We start from the raw sequence: 18,180 nt of genomic DNA, 5'->3' as shown, positions 1-18,180 counted from the left end.
ATCATCTGGTCTTGCCCAACCCTTTTGAATATAAGAAATTTTTCATGGCAAGCTTGTGCATATGGGTTAGCATCAGCAAAAGCGCTCCACCAATGACAGATCCCTGTCGACCCCATATGCCAACATTGTAGCACAGTTGTGGAATCCATCGACATCGACCATATCCTCCTTGATTGCACCTTTGCCAGAGCGGTATAATTTGGATCATCCATCTCATTCACTACTCCACATATAGATGAACCTTGCTTTCATTGCTGGATTGAATCGTGGGATTCTATTCAACCTGGTGGCAAGAGGATTACCAAGGAGAGATTACAGGTCTTGCTTCTTTTATTTCGTGGCACATCTGGCGCACCCGGAATGATTTATCTTCAAAAGGAAGTCTTGGACTCCAAGTGAAGTCATCGATGAAGCCCATCGTGCCCACCGTGAATTTGTTGATTCAGTTTCGAAAACTGGGGTATCTCTTCCTACAACTCAAGGGCAATCTAAATCAAAAAGCTGGTACCCACCTCCAGTGAGCTTCGTCAAAATCAACTGTGACGCTTCAGCAAGACCAGGTTCTCAAGGAGGTGGCTTGGGTTTCGTTATTCATGACCATCACGGCTCTTGCTGTCTTGCGATGTCGAAACAAGCACAGCTCTACTCTGTTATTGTAGGCGAAGCTCTAGCTATGATAGATGGCATTAGATGCCATGCTTATTGCTCTTGGCAAGTGCTTTGACAAGGCGCAGGTGGAATCGGATAACAAGGATCTAGTCACATCAGTCTAACACCGTGTCGAGGCCCAGCCCAATAGAGCTCTCCCCTATAGTTCAAGACATTCGCCACCTCGCTTCATGCTTTGAGGAATGTAATGGTACCATGTTTTCAAGGAGATTAACAGCACCACTCTCTCGCTCAAAAAACTTTGTCTTGTGCGTGTGAAACAGTTTGACTTAATTCCACTCTTTGGATCCAAGATCTTTGTAATTTAGACTCCTCAGCTATAACACACTCTTCCCTTCAATAATTCGGCAAATTATAAAATAAAAAAAAAACACAATGGTTCTTTGAGCAAACAGCGGAGGGGAACGCACCAATGAGGTGCAACAAAACAATAGCATACATAAAAAGGCAGCGAAGCCATTTTATGTGAAGAAGAGAGACAGACATGAGGTGCTAATAATGTCTTTGTTTTGGGATTTCACCAGGTGCTGCATAGGCACTTAATTCGCAAAGGCAAGGAGACGCACCTTAAGAGACAGACGACACACATGTTTAGAGCACCTTCAAATGAACCAGCCGAAAAGTGAATCATGTTTAGAAATCATGACCGATACAATACCTATAACCTTGACTATAAGACCTCTCTCGTAGAAATCTAGTTGTGCAAGGAACCATATGACAGCGCCCGCGTGCGTGTGCGCACACACATTGAGCGTTTTTAGGTCCAGCCAGTGTGCCAAGCATTTTATCTGGAAACTGTAGAACAGAAAAAGAGCTAGCATGGTCAGTTTCATCTTCTCAAGGCTTAATCATCGTCTTTAATGAGGGCTACATCCAATTTTAAATGTTTAGAATTAATCCATAGAACTATCACAAATTGCAGACACACGTCTGATCCAATTTTTTACCCTATTACAACCATTACTAAACCTAACTACCCCAAAAATAAAAAATGGAAAACAGAAAAATAAACTTTTACATCCTCAAATAGAACTCTATGGCATGATCTTCTCTCCCAACGTACACAGATAACTTGATGAACCAAACCCAGGGAACAACTGAAAATTTGTTACAAGGATCCTAAGATTCAGGTGCTAGCAAATATTGGATTATTCCCATTAAACAACTCCATTATGTGGCACCTCTATTCTGTCTTTTCTTCTGGATCCCCATTCAGTGCCTCATCCCTGCTATTTACAGCTCTGGATTCAAATGAGTTCCGGACATCTATTGAAGCCATAGGAGATGGTTTGATGAGCTTTAGGGTATCCTCCTTGTCAAACTCTTCACTTGCATCATCAGAGTAAGCATACCTGCCAGATTGGAATGTATAGAGTGAAGATTAGAAAAAAATGGCATCAAATCTCCAAAATATGGTTTTTTTTTTTTGTGTAAACCCCACTACTAGTCTGCTAGGGCCTAGGAGTTTGTCGGAGTTGGATACTCTGATTGAACAGAGTTTGTCTCATGCCAAAGGTCAAATCTAATGAACGGAAACAATACAAGGGCACATTGATATCTCATACCCTGCATTTGTAGCACTTGCCCCCAAGTTCAGTACTAGTCACAAATTGAACAAGGAGAGCTTAAAGGGGGGAGGGGGGGGGGAAAGAAAAGGAAATGAAGAGGATAGATCTGCATTGTGGGAAACATTACCGCATAGAGTTCTGAGACGGTGCCCAAAGAGCACAGATGATGCATAGAAGAGAGAAAGACAGGACTTGCCAGAAGGCAGGGATGATCCATGCACTTGACCATCTCTCATTGTATACGTCATTTGATTTGAAGTGAAGCTGCAAAGAAACATAAAATGTCAGCCATTATTGTTGACTAACAATTTACAGAAAAAGGGGGGTATTGCTGGGAAGAAATTACTAATTAGAGGGTTTCAAGAAGGGGACACAGTTGTAGAGAGAATAAAGATTGATTCCATCCACAAAAACATAGGGATAACACGTACAGGCACTGCAGTGAGGGAAAGTTGACTACAAGGGTTTCTGGTGCACAAAGAAAACCAATGACTGCAACAGTAAGGAGTGATGTGGTACATGGAGAAAGTGACCCGAGATGAAGCAGAGATAATTGAAGAAAGTCTCTTTCCTCAATCCTTTATCTTCTCTTATCATTTCAGTTCATGTTAGTCTTATCATTGTAAAAGGGAAGATGGCACAAAGAGAGAGAGGCCATTCCCTCACTACTTCCAAACTTTGCAGCATGATGCAAAAAATATACATTACCTCATAGCAGATCCAACCAACAGAAACAATGACAGCTACTGCCAAAGCATTCGTGAATTTCCTGTAAATGTCTAATTTAGCCATCATCCGTCTTCCCTGTTACCATACATGTACAAAAAAAAAACCGAGGAAGGAAGATAAGAGCCACTTCAATGTTCTTAGCTCTAAAGTTCTCAGAATTAGTTATAGTAAACATGACAGTGAGAGGTACAACTTTGTGATGCAGCATAGCATGAATTCATAACTACCAACACATCTGTCATTTAAATGGCACAGATGTAAAGGATCCATAACAATTTCCATCATGGATATTTCTCTTGGTCCAGAAAGCAGCTAAACAAGCTCAATCAAGTACATGGACTTCACAGAATGACGAGTGGATGGGCCAAAGAAGGAAATCCATTTATTTTATGCATACAACACATTGATGATAAATGAGAAGCCACAAAGTTTCATGCTCTGCTGCATCATCAAGAACCATCTCTATTTTACTAGTAATATCCTTACCATGACAAAGAAACAAATAAATATTTTATATTTTTTTGAAAAATCAGATATAAATATTTATTTGGGAAGAGTTTAAGAAGAAAATATTTTAAGTAAACAAGCCAAATGCCAAAGTGGGATATGTACCTGAAGTTTGTTTAGAGTTGTGGAGAGAGAAGTAAAGATCCAAAGAATGAAAAAGGCATCCAAGATTGCCACTGGAAGAACCAGAAAAAGTCTTGCCTTTCCGGAAAGATCGTTAATGGCACCAACATTCTCTACCAATTCAAGAACTTCTGAGGCCAGAAAAAAAGTCCCTCCAAGCATAATCACCTTCTTAGTAAGACCACCTAGAGTGGGCCTCACAACACCATAGCCCATAGCAACCATCAGGATAATGGCACGTGCAACGGTACGTTTAACAGTACCAAACGTAACTGCCCAAAAAGTTATCCCCGTAGGTCTGACTCCAGTCTTATTAAATTCAGCATATTCAAAGTACCATAATGTCATTTCAAACATGCCCAAAGAAATCACTAGGGTTATGCAGTTCTGTAGTTGAAGAACCTCTCTCCAAAATCTTGCATACTGAGAGAACCAGAAGACTCCAAGTATAACAAAAGCAAGGGACATAAACCCATAGAAATTCTTAAGTGGGGCCATTCTTCCAGGTAGATACCCAGTAGGGTTTTTCCATATGGTCTTCCCTTCTACAACCAACCCCTTAAGGTTTGGATCACAATGAATGAAATACAGGTTATACATCCCAGTCTCTGTAATCTGTATGGATTTTGGTTGCAGTGTTGCAAAAAGATCATCTCCACTGAAAGAGACACCAAAAACTTGGGGCCAGTTAGGGTTCCTGGTTGATTGGCGATGTATGACTTGTCCTTGTGTACACGCACCTATTTTTTCAAGATCTGAGGTGCAGCAGATAGCTCTTTGACCTCCATATGCTGAACCCCCAATTGTCTCCCTATCTTCCACCTCAAAAACAATGGCATGAACCGTTCCAGAGCTGGACTGAGCAGCTTCCTTCGGCCTCCGAAATGTGATCTTCTCAAAACTGGTTTCATTCAAATGAATATAGTGTGAGGAAAAGGGCCAGAATAACAGTTGCCAATAGAAGAACTTAGACTACATTGGTTGCTTTGTATTTGCTAAAACGGAGGAAAGGATGAAGTAATAACTTATTCTTAAGATCTTCATTTGTGTCCGTGTGCGTTGTATAGAGCAGGAAAATTTAACTTTGCAATCGAAAAAAGGGAATTGTTACCTTGAACTTCTACAGGTCAGCATCACATTGCAATGGGTGGAAAGCAATACAACTACAACTCTCGAAACTCATTGTCCATTAATTCGGTAAGTCATGCCAGACATTTCAAACTTCATTCAGCTTTAAGAAGACCTATATTAACTCTTACCAATTACCAAAAAAAAAAAAACTCTTACCAGGTAGGAAAAGTGAGATCTATTTATATGACCATAAGCTATCAACAACAACAACAAACTCAACCTTATCCCAACTTAATGGGGTCGACTACATGGATCCAACAAAATAAAGTAGGGAAAACTAAGGTCTAAACAAGAAAAGGGGGATGAAGAGATGGGACAGAGGGATGGGGAACGAGATGAGAAATGAAAAAAGAAAAATGTCAAATGAAAGATGGAAAATAACAGCAAAATGAAATTTGTAAGATGAGAGTAAATGAAAGTAAGAGGAAGGAGGCACAGCTCAGCAAGTTAGGAGAATCTCAGCTAAATGGGGTCTGCAGCATGGATCCTTGCCCTCCAACAGGCTCTATCCGAGGTCATACTTGGTACAAGACCCAAAGAACGCATGTCTTTCCTCACAACTTCTCCTATAGTCATTTTAGGCCTGCCCTAGCTCTTTTAGCTCCTTCAATCGGACCATAAGCTATCAGTTGGTGCTAATCATATGAATTTCCTATTCAATGCTTTCCAATTTGTGCTGAAACGGATTTTGATTTAATGGAGATTGTTTTTGGGGGAAGGTGGAGGGACTAAATTTCTTTGAATTAGTAACTCCATTCACACTAATCAAGAAACAAAACCCGATGAAACCCTCAAAGGCAAAGTACGTATGCTAATTTGCATGTTCTTACTTCATGTTCTATTTTCTACTAAGCATTGCTACTATTTTTTTTTTTTCTTTCTTTCTTTTTTCCTCTCCTATTAACTCAAAATATAATATCAGGGCAATGCCCGCATATAATTCACCCTTAGGTAGCTGAGATCCTATGAAAGAGGACCAAAACACAAATTTAAGAGCCCTAAGTTTCAAGAAAAAGAATGAAAAACAGAATATACTTCATTTGTCCAATTACTGGGGCTAATGTGAAGGGTAGCCGAGCAAGGAAACTTCTTAAGTAGAAGAAATATGGAAAAAGAGGAATCTTCCTCTCCACTGCTTCAGAGAGTTTAGATCCATTTGTTCAAAGAAACAATGCGGCGAAAATAACGACGAAAAGCTCAGAAACGAAAAAGAAACAAATCGAAATTCAGCAAAATAAACCCCTAATTGTCTTCGTAGAAAAGAAGATATGGCAAATCCGCATAAAAACCTAGAGATCCAATCATTATAGCTTGAATGCCAGACAAAGTATCAGGGAAGGGAGGGGAAAACAAAAGAGCGCAGATCCAACTTACCGTATATAAGAATCTCCATTTGCGGAGTTTACACTCTCGGTCTGATTAGAAACAGAGGAATAAAGACCCTCACTACCTCCGTAGACGACGAAGGCATTGCCCTTGCTGATGAAACTCCCTCCAACGTACTCGTGAACAGAAGCTTCAATGCAGAGAAAACGAAGAAGAAGAAGAAGAAAAGAGAAAACCCTGAATAAATCGATCGATGCCATTGTCTCTGAGGTGAAGCTCAAGCGACAATTAAAAGCCCCAGAGAGTGACAAAACAGATGATGAAGTCAAGGAGAGCTCTGGATCTGAAAGGTCTGAGTGGTCAAAGTGTCAATTAACAGGAAGCGGAAGCAGAAGCAGAAGCAGAGCTGGCCGAGATCTCGAGATCTCGAGCTCTGGAGTTCACACACTGAAGGTTTAAGTAATCGAAATTAGCAATATAAGATTACTACTACATGACACTTAAGTCAATCTATGGTTAAGTTTAAGGTTAACTAATCTGGTTACTTTACAGTACTACACTACTACTATTAGGCGCTCAATCGCTCTTGATCATGAGGATGAGGTAGCCATCTACATCCGTTGATTTCGCATCTAAATGTCATATACGGACTACGGAGTACTACTATTTTAAGGACCACTTTTCGTCTTCTTTGATCTCTGAAGACTGGAATCTGGATTGCACCACCCGAGTCCTATGATCCGAAAGCCGACACTATAAGAGCACAGTGCCGCACGAGTTATAAAATAGTAAAAGCGATTTTTTAGAGGGGAAAATTAAAGTGACTGATATGTCCTAACGTCCACGATTCGGCTGACGTCACATCGTCGCGTATTCTATTCTGTAGAGCACGGAGTGACGGACACAGTTGCACACGTCATTTGCAAATGTGACACGTGGCCCATACAGAAGAGGTTGCTTTCCGGGTTTCAGCGTCGCATAATCCTTCCTTCCTCTTCCTCCAAAGTCCAATCCAATATATTGGCAACTTAATGTTTGGTATAATTTCTTAGAATAGATTATGTGTCTAGAACAGACTTTGATACCTGATTCTTCTCTATTTTCTTGTTTCCAAACGTGTTCTCGACTCGTGATCAATTCCCACACAGAGCATTTGTTTTCCACCCGTGATTTTAAACATCTGAGCGTACGATATAATTTAACATATATTTGACATCTCATTTTCTCAACCTCTCAATATTTTGTGGTCCTTGCACCCCAAGGTTACGTTTGGTATAATTTTTTAGAATAGATTATGTGTCTAAAACGTATCCTGATACCCGATTCTTCTCCATTTTCTTGTTTCAAAATGTGCTCTTGACCCAGAGTCAATTACGAGAATTCATACTAAACACAGCTTTAGTTTTCCACCCATGATCTTAAAGATTTGAGCATGACATATATTTAACATAGGACCGAGTTTTCCTCCACGCATAATGAATGGGGTTCCATTCACTACAAGTATTGGATGGGTGGGATAGAGCATTGCGAGGGTGGAAAAAATAAGACATACCCAATGCATGAGACTCCCGCCACTGTGGGGTCTAGGAAGGGTCATAATGTACACAATCTTACCTCTGCTTTACAAAGAGGTTGTTTCCTGACTCAAATTCGCAACCACTAATTCATGATGGAGCAACATTATTGTTGCACCAATGCAAAGGAAAAAAGGACTATAGGATATGGGTAAATCAGTTTAGAAGAATAGGGTAGTGTTAGAATTTCAACGAGGTTTGTTAGAAACATAAATAAGTTTAGAATCTAAGGGCTGCTTGTTGTGTAATACAAAAGAATGGGTAGTTAAGTGTAAATACTAATTTTTTATTTTAAAACAAGAACACAGTGGAGCACAAAACCAAATTGTGAGGTTCAGCCTCATGAATAAACATCCAACAGTCATGGGTTTCAAAACCAGAATGGCAGAGTATAGGACTGCCGAGTTGTTACAATCCCAATAACTCCAAAAAACCAAATGAGTTTCAAAATCAGAGGGCATCACAAGGGTGTTTTGGAAAAATATTAAAATCCTTTTATAAGGATTTGTGAATCTTATGATGGTGGGTGAACCGTTCTCTATGGGTGGAGGAAAACTTTGTCCTTCATCATATACTTGTCATATCATCTTCTCAACCTCAACATTTTTGTGGGTCTTAAGCACTCCAACCCCACGTCCCCACCTCCAGCATCCCCCAAAGATTCAACTCTAAATCGAGTTTGAAAAGAATGAACTATACAGCCTATTTGAAATCGTATAGTGAACTTTTTTGAAATTAAAACTACATTTGGTATGACTTCTGAAAATGCATTACAACCTAGAATGCATACCAAAAACTGTGTTTGGTATATATTCACAGAATAGGTTGTAAATCTGAAAAGTATTTTGAAATGAGAAAATTAAGAATAACTAAAGCTCTGTTCTAAACCCAAAATCTATTCCCAGAATACATACCAAACACAAAAGATGCCAACACGTCTTTGTCAAGATACTAATAGATCCTTGTTTCATTAGTATCTTTTATCCCTGCTATAACGTATATAATCCCAAGATAAAACCTGCTACCGATCATGGTTTGAGATATTAGTATCACCCATATCGGGCAATACATACCGGTTTTGCAAGTGAGCGATCTCGATACCGTGTCAATACCATATCAATGACATGGTATGAAAAAGGGATAAAATGATCAAAAAGTAAATTTGTCTGATACAACCAATCTGTGCCGATACCAATCAGATACGTATATGTTTCCGGGGGAAATCTAAATTTATACTATCCTACGAAAGTAACTCAACTTGTTTTTTTCCTCGTATGGTCGTCTCTCCCATCTCTTTACCATATTACATCGTGGTCTCCCTCCCCCTACGACATGTCTCTCCTTACTATAGCTCTCTCACCAAAAACATGTCCTCAAGGAAACCCATAAAAGAATGGGACTTTACTTCTCTCTCTCTCTCTCAACATCGTAAGAGACTTTCTTGTTGATTTACACCGAGTAGATCTCTATAATTTAAATTCGAGTGAATCACAAGGTATATCCCTGGTATTGATAAATATCTTACAGAGTTCACACCTCACTCACTGGGCCTACCATCATGAGCTTGACTTGCCCTGTTCCACAAAAAAAAAAACAAAAAACAAAACAAAGTTCACCTAACAAAATATTTCATGTTACATAATGGATCGGAACTCTCATGAAGGAAATCTGGAAGAGGTGATTACTTTGCCAGGCCTTTCAACTTCTCTACAATTTGATATTTACGAGGAAGAAATGGCCACCAACATACAGAGACTGAAGAAATATGTTCCCGGAGGGGAGGGGAAACCAAAATTGAGTTCCTAAACTGAAAACCAATTTGTATCTTACCTCAACCAAAAACCAACTTGAAATTTGCGACTTGATCAAATATTGCAAGGTAGCATCTGTCCCCCTCCCCCCCCCCCACCCCCTCACTGTTCTTGTCAACTGCCTTCGATTGCATCACATGAAGGAAAAGCATTACCTTCGACTCTAAATATTAATAACAAATTGATACATCCATTCACAAGTTAATTTAATCTTGAGAATTGTCAAAAAGCAGAGGGTAAATGACAGTATTCCAGAGAAACAAATCATGGCGGCGGATTAACAAAGGGGCAGAACAACCTCTTCCCTTGTTATATTCCCTGACAGCAACTAACCGCGAAAATATTTGCGGACTTTTTTTTTTTTTTTAAAGGTGACATTCAGTCGCTGGACAAAAAATTGTGGACCAAATGTTGTGACAATAATTATCAATCCAAATCAAGGAACTCCATCCTTTTTCTCATGGAGCCTTTAAGATCTGTAGCATCCCTTTCAGCTTTCTGTGCCTGCAGAGAGGTGGGAACAGTATGTAGTTGTTATAGAAAGCCACAAATATTTGCAAAATCACAGTAACATTTCCCATTGATAAGAATAAGACACCATAATGAAAATGGAGCAGCTTTGCACAGAGTTTTGAAAGACAACCCTATCTAAGTTCAATGCAGAAATTCCTGAGAATGAATTAAAAGGAAAGCAATTAGGGACTCCTTGGCCATTAAATACATCAACACACAAACAAGATCCTGATTTTGCATCTTGCATCTTTTGGCCAACACGAGTAAATCACAATACCAAAATGCAGAGCTATTGAAGATTGCTCATCATAGCCTCTTCAGTATTCATAGGGTAAATGCTAGAGATATCCTTATCATTGGGTTATGCAATATATTATTTTACAAAATAATAATGTATTGGGCAACTCAGATTACTTTAAAAAGGTAACTCTAATTTTTTTTTAAAAGGTGGCTCTGTCCCCTAATAGTAAAGGACTTGGAGCATCTGTTTACGGGGAGGGATGGAATCCACTAATTTTAGAACTTTACATCTTTTTTTCTGAAGCTGAACACGGCGTCTTGAGATTCATTTACCTTCCAATGTCTTTTATCTTATTCCCCAAAAGCACAAAGCAAGAAGATGGATGTGCGTGCCAACACGCAACGGATGAGTGCGCTAGCACAAAGACATTGCTTGTTGGATGGATAGTCTATTTTATCTCTTACTGCTGGGCTAGCGGGAGCTGGAGGGCAAGAAATATATCACAGGTCATAGGGTTCATAGAATATGCCACCTATAAACTTCAGTAGGTAAAACACAGAAGAAAATTGTTTTGATTTGACAGAGAAATATCTTTCAAATCAAACGAGCAGAAAGCAGAAGAGGAGACAGCATAACTCAGAACAATCAACTAGTACTCAAAAGTGTCTATCAGTTTGATCAAAGGTAGTTACCTATGTACCTCAAATCTCTGAAAGGGGGTGACTGGCTGCCACAATAGATAATGTAGCACCACAGATCTCATGACTCATGAAAGTGCATGACGCAGAAAAGCACAAAGTGTTCTCATCTAACTTACAGTGATTTTTACACCCTAGAAAATTACCCCTCGATTCCTTAAAGACTGTTCACTTTGGGCTTCTTTACTGTACCAAAATCTTAGTCCATTTCAAGAATTTAATGAATGAAGTAATGCAAACTTGGAATCCACACTAAAAATAATGATGTAAAATACTTTAAAGAACAAGAGAAGCTGGAGTATTAACAACAATTCCTTAAAATGTGTCTGTGTTCTCTCAAAATAGGCAATGTTCGTTAAAATGCATGTGTCGGTGTGTGAGTGATCCAATTCCACTTTATCCATCCCACTCAAATCCATAAGCTGGCCCCCATTATATCACCCCCACCCAAAGGGAAGATGACTTATGATCCCAGGTGTAGGGAACGATTCCCAGAAACTTTGCCAGCAAAGCACTGGTATCCATCATCACTAGATGATTAGCTTAGCTAATTATCAAATCCCCTTCCCTTTTCCTTATCTGCACTATGCCTACCAAAACTCACCATGAGAATTATTGTCACCACCACTTTATAACAGCAGTGCTGCTATATTGTTTCCGCATCCTTTTCCCTATCAAATTCAAGTATTCCAACCAGCTCCCCCATCTTCTTCCACCACATTTCCTTTTACCCCTCTGCCCCTTCCTTCAGCATGAATCTCACCTGCAGTTCTGGCCACAACTGCAATTGAATACAAATCTCACAGTTTCCACCAACAATATGATGTTGTTAGATCATCTGAGGAACCCTCATTCCTCCCTTTCAACCACTGTGGGATCTCTCAAAAATAATGATAATCCATTTGTACAAATTCACCACGTCGTCTTCTAATTATCTCCATATTCCACCTGAACAGCATCAACAGACTGTAATACCCTTACAGCCATATTTAATGACAGGATAAAAGGATAAGGTATTTTACCACTCTCTCCAACCTTCCAAAGCAAGATCAAGGGATCAGGATCAATATTGGATGATAGACAGGTCCCAGCCAATTGCAGTGCAATTGATGTTGGACATACCAATACAATTTTCCAAAAGATTGGAAAATCTGCAGTGGATCAGAAACTGGGTCATCCCATTGACTGGACGAGCCCCAGTTAGGACCCAAGTGGATCATGATTGACCAATCCTTGTAACCTTGTTTTGAGAGTCTCCCATTTACAAGTTGCTCACATTCTTAACTCACGGTACAAACCTTCTTATTAAACCTTCCAACTAAGCATCCTTTTGGAAAGTACTTCATTTATGCTGCATACCAATGAGTGATGTTTAACTCCTTTGTTTCACTACCACATTACCTTCAACAGCTATTCCTGCTCTGTAATCCTCCCTAGTTTTCTGTAAGTCCCCATTGATAGTACCTCAATTGGATCCAGGATGCTGTAAGTCCCCATTGATAGTACCTCAATTGGATCCAGGATGATATCCTTGGCCCAACACTTTCAAGAGAAACCTGAATCTTTTCTCTTGCATATCAATTTCTGTTTTCTCAAAGATGGTAAAAGAAGTAAATACTTGCCTAACCATTGTACTTACACACATCTGCACCATATTACAGAAGCCACGGAACATCAAAGAATTTATATAGGACTACCATTACAGGGTCCACTAAACAGCCAATTATCATGACTTCTTTTTTTTTTTTTTGGTTTTGGGGGGGGGGGGGAGGGGCTGGGGATTTATGTATCATAAATAATGAAAATGTATGACGATAGATTCGACATGAGACATGCAGATGCACAAAAAGAAATAACTTAATGAAGCAGATAAGAACCAGATTGCTTCAAACCATTATCCATCAAATGTGGCAAGGAATATCACATTTTTCAGTCCTTTTTGCCATATTGGGGCTATGGGAACAGAAATGAGGGTTATACAGAAAATGTGAAAGATTGGTGAATATCTCTACTGATGATGCATTCAAAAAGGTCTGAAGTCTGAAATCTAATATCAGTTAACACATTCGTTCCTCAAACAAGTTATTGTAGTCCTAGATTGGTAGGAGACCAACTAGGAGCCAGTAAACCAGGATCTGATATGAACTGGTGGTCCAATTAGGTCAAAATTAGGGTTAGGGTTTGAGGTGTTGGTTAGGATAGGCAGGTGTAGGGGAGTCTATCAGTTAAGGTCCTGAGATGTTTTGATGAGTGGAAGTGTGTAAACTAGAATAGCAGCAAGTTAGGTTTACGGGTTCCAGGTTTTGGAAAGTGTAATGTGAGGGACCTAGGTTTTAGAGTGGATGTATGGGGCAATCCTTTGGATAGAGTTTTCCTTTAAGGCAGAAGGATATTTGATCCAAAATTGGGGCAGAACTGTTGGCTGGGTTGGTCTGATGGGCAAATTAGGGTTAGGGTTTTAGAATGGAGATCGAGAATCTAGCGTTTGGATGGATGAAAGGGAGGTAAAAGTGTGGATCTAGTGTAGGGGCTAGGCAGGGGGTGTTGCAAGGTACTAAAACTCGGAACTTGGTACCAACTCGACCCTTAGAAAAATCGAGTCGAGTCGAGATCTCGCCGAGTTGGTGCATTTATTTTTTCAACTCAAAGCCTCAACTCGGTGGGTTTTAGACCTAGTTTGGGTCTGAAACTTGGTATTCAGCCTATTTTAGGCTATTTAAATACAATGACACTATTAGATTTTGCAAAAACAAAGTCCAAATATGAGTTTCACTTCGGACCATAGGTTGGTAGGCGACGATGTACTAAAATACCCTACTCTACACATAATTTAGTAATAGAAAGCAATCAAAACATTCAATTAATGTAAAACAACTTAAATAAGCATTAGAAATGTTAAAGACTTAAAGTGCACAATACATCAATCTTTAAAAAAATATTACATAAAATGTGATATGTTAATGTATTCAATCCCAACATGATCCACAAAGAATTCCCATGTCATAGTGTTGCTGTAGTTTTGACGAAGGAGCTTCAAATGGGGAAGAAGAGAGTAGTGTTGGGAGCTTTGGACAGAACTCGACCGAGATATGTCTAGTTCTGTCGAGTTAGGTAAGTAAAACAAGAGGTAGAAGGGTCGAGTTCTGGGTCGACCCAAGATCTCGTCGAGATAGTGTACTTTTTAATATCGTATTGGAACTTGACTCGGTTTCTCAAAAAAAACCCGAGATCTCGCCAAGATCTCGCAAGTTCTCGAACCATGGGCTGTTGTGGTTTAAATTTGGTGAATTTCTGAAGGAGGAATAAGTCTGGACAGAACTGAGAGTGTGGAGAAAAGTAAAAAAAAATGGGGAATGTTAGGTTTGGGGCAGTGGAGGGTTAGGAGAAGAAGTATGGGGTTGGGGATGCTTACAAACTTACTTTCAGTAGCAGGGAGTAATTGGCAACAGCTTGTAATGGCAGTAGCTTGAGTAAAAATTGGATCTTGGACAGAAACTTGAAGTATAACTTGAATGCGAACCACCCAGGCTTCACACCGCAAGGTGTCGATTGGATCACACACCAATCCCACCAGCTTTGATCACACACAAAGCAGTTCTTCAAGAGAAGAAAAGTTGCAGAAGCTTGCAAGAGCATATTTTCATACAACATTGAGATAAAGAGGAACCCCACGGTTAACTTTATTTATATTGGCCAAAGGCCTAAATTCCTATATAGCCTAGGAATAGGAATCTTAGGCTGTATCTAAATACAAAACACTCCCTCTCTAAAATTCGTGGAGAGGTGTGGACCCTAAAATATAACTTAAGCTAAAAAATTTCTATTCTAAAAGAATATTCTAAAATCACTTAAATTGGACTAGTGGTTCAACCGGTTCAATTTAAAACCCTAAAACATGAAAATAAACTAAGTATAGAGCTACTCTCGTATGCAACCTATGTACCCCTACTTTAGGTCCATAAAAGTTACCTATTACAGTGAAAACCCATAGGATCAAAGGCCCAACATGTATATAATCCAATCCTAGACTTATTCTTCATAAAAGAAGCCCAACTTGGCGATAAATCTGCATCACAGGTTCAATATTCAGATTTAAACGATGAAGACTATCCTTAGTTTTATAATTTATCAAGGAGATATAGGGTCTACTTTTGGTGCTTTTACAAACCGAATATAATTAAAGAACATGCGGTCAATAATCATAGCCCATCTACAGCAGTCTGCTCTAAATGTCTGACCATTCATTGAGGCAGATAACCTCCACTTGTAGACAGATAGGAGATGCCTATGGGAACATTCACATAAGCATTGACAATATTTAAAGAATAAAAATAAAAAACTTACCCTTCTTATTTCTGCAACTGAAACCCGAGTCATATGTGGGGGAAGCTCCTCCCTCTCAAGGTCCTATCCAAACAACAACCAAATTTAAGAAGACAGGCAAGTGGTAGATACTGCAACAATAAATCTAATACTAACTAGATTTCCCATACCAGCTCACCAATTAAGACAACATTCTCCCCACGAATTACATAGAGACCTAAGGGAATGTCACAATAGAGATCACCAACAATCACCCGCTCACAAGCACCTTCAAGAACAGCATTGGCTGTATACAATGAATGTGAGATTGAACAGTCAATAAATGAGGAAGAAGTAGTGCATGAAATTGAGGAAATAAATGAGCTAACAAAATGGTACCAAATTGATCAAAAGAGCGAAGTATCCCCAAGAGTTTTCGACCATCTCGCAGCAAAACAAGAAGTTTCTCTGTGAAATCAATAAATGAGCAGATAGTAAAAATCTGATATGAAAGATTTTGTTTTTCCCATTGATAGAATTAGCAAATACAGATAAATGAGATTGAGCAGCAAATATAACACTGGCAAGAGACTAGGGAAGACTACCAGCCTGTTCATCACATAAAAGCCGCATTAGACCTCCAGGTTCCATCTAGTTCTAGCTAAGAAACCAAGTGTAAGAGATACACATGTTTCTTTAATAATCAACATTCCTCTAAACCAAGCATATAGTATGGGTTCAACTCTTCCAGTTTAGCAATGGTGAAATGAAAATGGTGATCCTGCAGTGACTGTCGTCGAAATCCAATCAAATGTCAAAATAAAATGCATCTATTTTTATCACCTTTATGATACATGGGTTGCAAGTGCACCGTTCAAATAGGGCGGTGAGCTAGTTGGAGTCGGGCTTGCAAAACCCATGACAAAATGAGTAAATGACAACCTTCAATCCCCAACACATTAAAGAATAGACACAATAAAAATAGAGGATCGATGTCTCATTGACAAGCCATCACTAACCCTACTTCAACAACTTACTTTTGGTTTGTTCACACTTCTCATACACCAAAATAAACAAAGAATAATTGATGGCTTTTACTTTATTAGAAAATAGAAAACAAAGGGTAAGTCCAGTGCAATTCAGCAATCAATCAACAAATTATACAATACCTTAAAATAAACAAGAATATTGATAGTTTTTGCTTTATTTGAAAATAGAAAACAAAAGGGTAAGTCCAGTGAAATCCAGCAATCAATCAACAAATTATCCAAAATAGGACAACTTGTTTGTCCAAAAATACAAAGTAACCCAACTGTATGGCTCTCTAACCGACTACCAGGGCCTAAATCAGCAAAATTCGTGAGTAAGCCATCACAAAAGCTCCAGAATAAAGCAAGAAGCAACATAGATAGACCAAAAACCATAATTTTAGTGACAACCGCGTGCAAGGACGCAGAGAGAACTTACTGTCGAGGTAGCTCGCAAGAGATGTGGAAAGGAAGACATCTTCCGGGCCTGCCCAAGACATTGAGGTCCAACTTTTTCCGGTATCTCAAAAATCACCGAAAAATTCTTCAGAACCGTAACAAATGGCATTGGCAGCTCGATTCTCCGCCGCCTTAACACTCCCACGCGACGAAATCCTCAGTAAAACATAACAGTAGAAATTAAGAAGGGGAGACCCAACCAGACCCAACTCAATACTACCTTCAGAGATCTGCAAGTAGATACTAAATCACCCAGAACCCTAACTCCACCAAAATTCCTCAAGTCGTAGTATTGCAGATCTAAGAACCAAACTTGCTTGGAAAAAGAACCCAGCAATAAAAAAGACAAAGTACTTCACCTGCGAAACGAAGGAATTCGTAGTTTTAAACACTTAGATAGAGTTGCCCCCGAACAATCGAGAATAGAACATAAGATTAGATAAATTAGATAATAGAGAACGACACTAAGACAGGTAAGGAACGAAAGAGAGAGAGGGGAAAGAGAGAGAGAGCGATTGGGGCGGGAAAGGTCAGAATTTTAGGGCTAGGGTTTGCAGCTTTTGATCAGCGCCTGCAACTTCCTTTTAGGAAAAGATTTCCCATTTTTCTCTCTCTCCCCGAACTTATACAAAGTAGTTTGGGCTTTCCAATAATAACATGTCATATAGAATCCTTTGCAAATACGAAACAAAAATAATAATAACCATCTAAACGGGTTTTGTTAACGGATCGGATCATGATCCCTTTCCTCTCTCATTGGTTTGGTTATAACTTTTTTTTTTTGGGGGGGGGGGGGGGAATTGGTTTGGTGATACCCAAACCAATCTTATTTATAACCTATGTAGTTCAAATTATTGAACCAATGATATGACCAATTATTGAAAGCTTTGTAACAACTGGAAAATGACAAAATTTCAGGCCTGGGGAACCATATCTCTGTAAAGGTGGAGGGTCTTCGTGACTTTCCACTTGTCATTTATTATGGGATTTAGATTCTCACACTTTAGTGAGTCTAATCCAATATATTTTGGAAATAAAAATTCATCGTTTTATATATTTTTTATTATCTTGTTTTTTTATTTTAAAAAAATCATTTTAATTATCTTTTGTGTTTTTATTGGAGATGGTTCTATGAGCAAACAATATAGAGGAGTGCAAGAATGAGGTGCGATAAAATGATATCATACATTAAAGGGCATCAATGTCATTTCATGTGAAGAGGAGAGAGACTGACATAAAGGTGCTAGTGTAATAGTAATGCATCATGCTTGGCAGTTCGGAGAACCTTTTTACGTTTTTTTTATATGGGAGATGGATGGTTCCTTGAAAGGCAGTGGGAGTGTGTGTAGAAATATCAATAGGGATGCGGTTTTCACCTTTCATGGGAGCAAGGCATCATTTTGTGCTCTTTAGTGTGTGTACAGGGGGCATGTTGCCTTTCAGGGTTCTTTTTCCCTTTTTATATATTTATAAATATAAATTTCAGCCCCCTGTGATAAGC

The 18,180-nt window shown here is 39.1% G+C and overlaps 2 protein-coding genes across 4 annotated transcripts; both read right to left on the bottom strand.

Moving 5' to 3' along the window:
- Positions 1–1,540: 1,540 nt before the first annotated feature.
- On the bottom strand, positions 1,541–6,359 carry LOC122669383 (transmembrane protein 87A). The gene is made up of 5 exons (XM_043866136.1): positions 6,102–6,359; positions 3,579–4,497; positions 2,946–3,041; positions 2,365–2,501; positions 1,541–2,021 (listed from the first exon to the last, which is right to left on the bottom strand). The coding sequence occupies exons 1-5, from the start codon at positions 6,311–6,313 to the stop codon at positions 1,853–1,855; spliced, it is 1,533 nt and encodes a 510-aa protein (XP_043722071.1). The 5' UTR covers positions 6,314–6,359; the 3' UTR covers positions 1,541–1,852.
- Positions 6,360–9,608: 3,249 nt separating this feature from the next.
- LOC122669742 (sm-like protein LSM1B) lies at positions 9,609–17,290 on the bottom strand. Of its 3 annotated transcripts, none has more exons than XM_043866584.1 (6): positions 17,039–17,290; positions 16,660–16,909; positions 15,592–15,660; positions 15,384–15,499; positions 15,235–15,297; positions 9,609–9,942 (listed from the first exon to the last, which is right to left on the bottom strand). In XM_043866584.1, exons 2-6 carry the CDS (start codon positions 16,718–16,720, stop codon positions 9,865–9,867), a joined length of 387 nt encoding a protein of 128 aa, XP_043722519.1. In that variant the 5' UTR covers positions 16,721–16,909; positions 17,039–17,290; the 3' UTR covers positions 9,609–9,864. The 3 variants fall into 3 exon arrangements, with proteins under 3 accessions (XP_043722519.1, XP_043722521.1, XP_043722518.1); XM_043866586.1 differs by having other exon boundaries at positions 16,660–16,810; XM_043866583.1 differs by having other exon boundaries at positions 16,660–17,290.
- Positions 17,291–18,180: the final 890 nt, after the last annotated feature.

Source organism: Telopea speciosissima, chromosome 7 (assembly GCF_018873765.1).
Source record: "Telopea speciosissima isolate NSW1024214 ecotype Mountain lineage chromosome 7, Tspe_v1, whole genome shotgun sequence".
In the NCBI taxonomy this organism is placed as follows: Eukaryota; Viridiplantae; Streptophyta; class Magnoliopsida; order Proteales; family Proteaceae; genus Telopea; species Telopea speciosissima.
The sequence above is the reverse complement of the archived record's forward strand: the minus strand, read 5'-3'. Positions and strand labels throughout refer to the sequence as shown.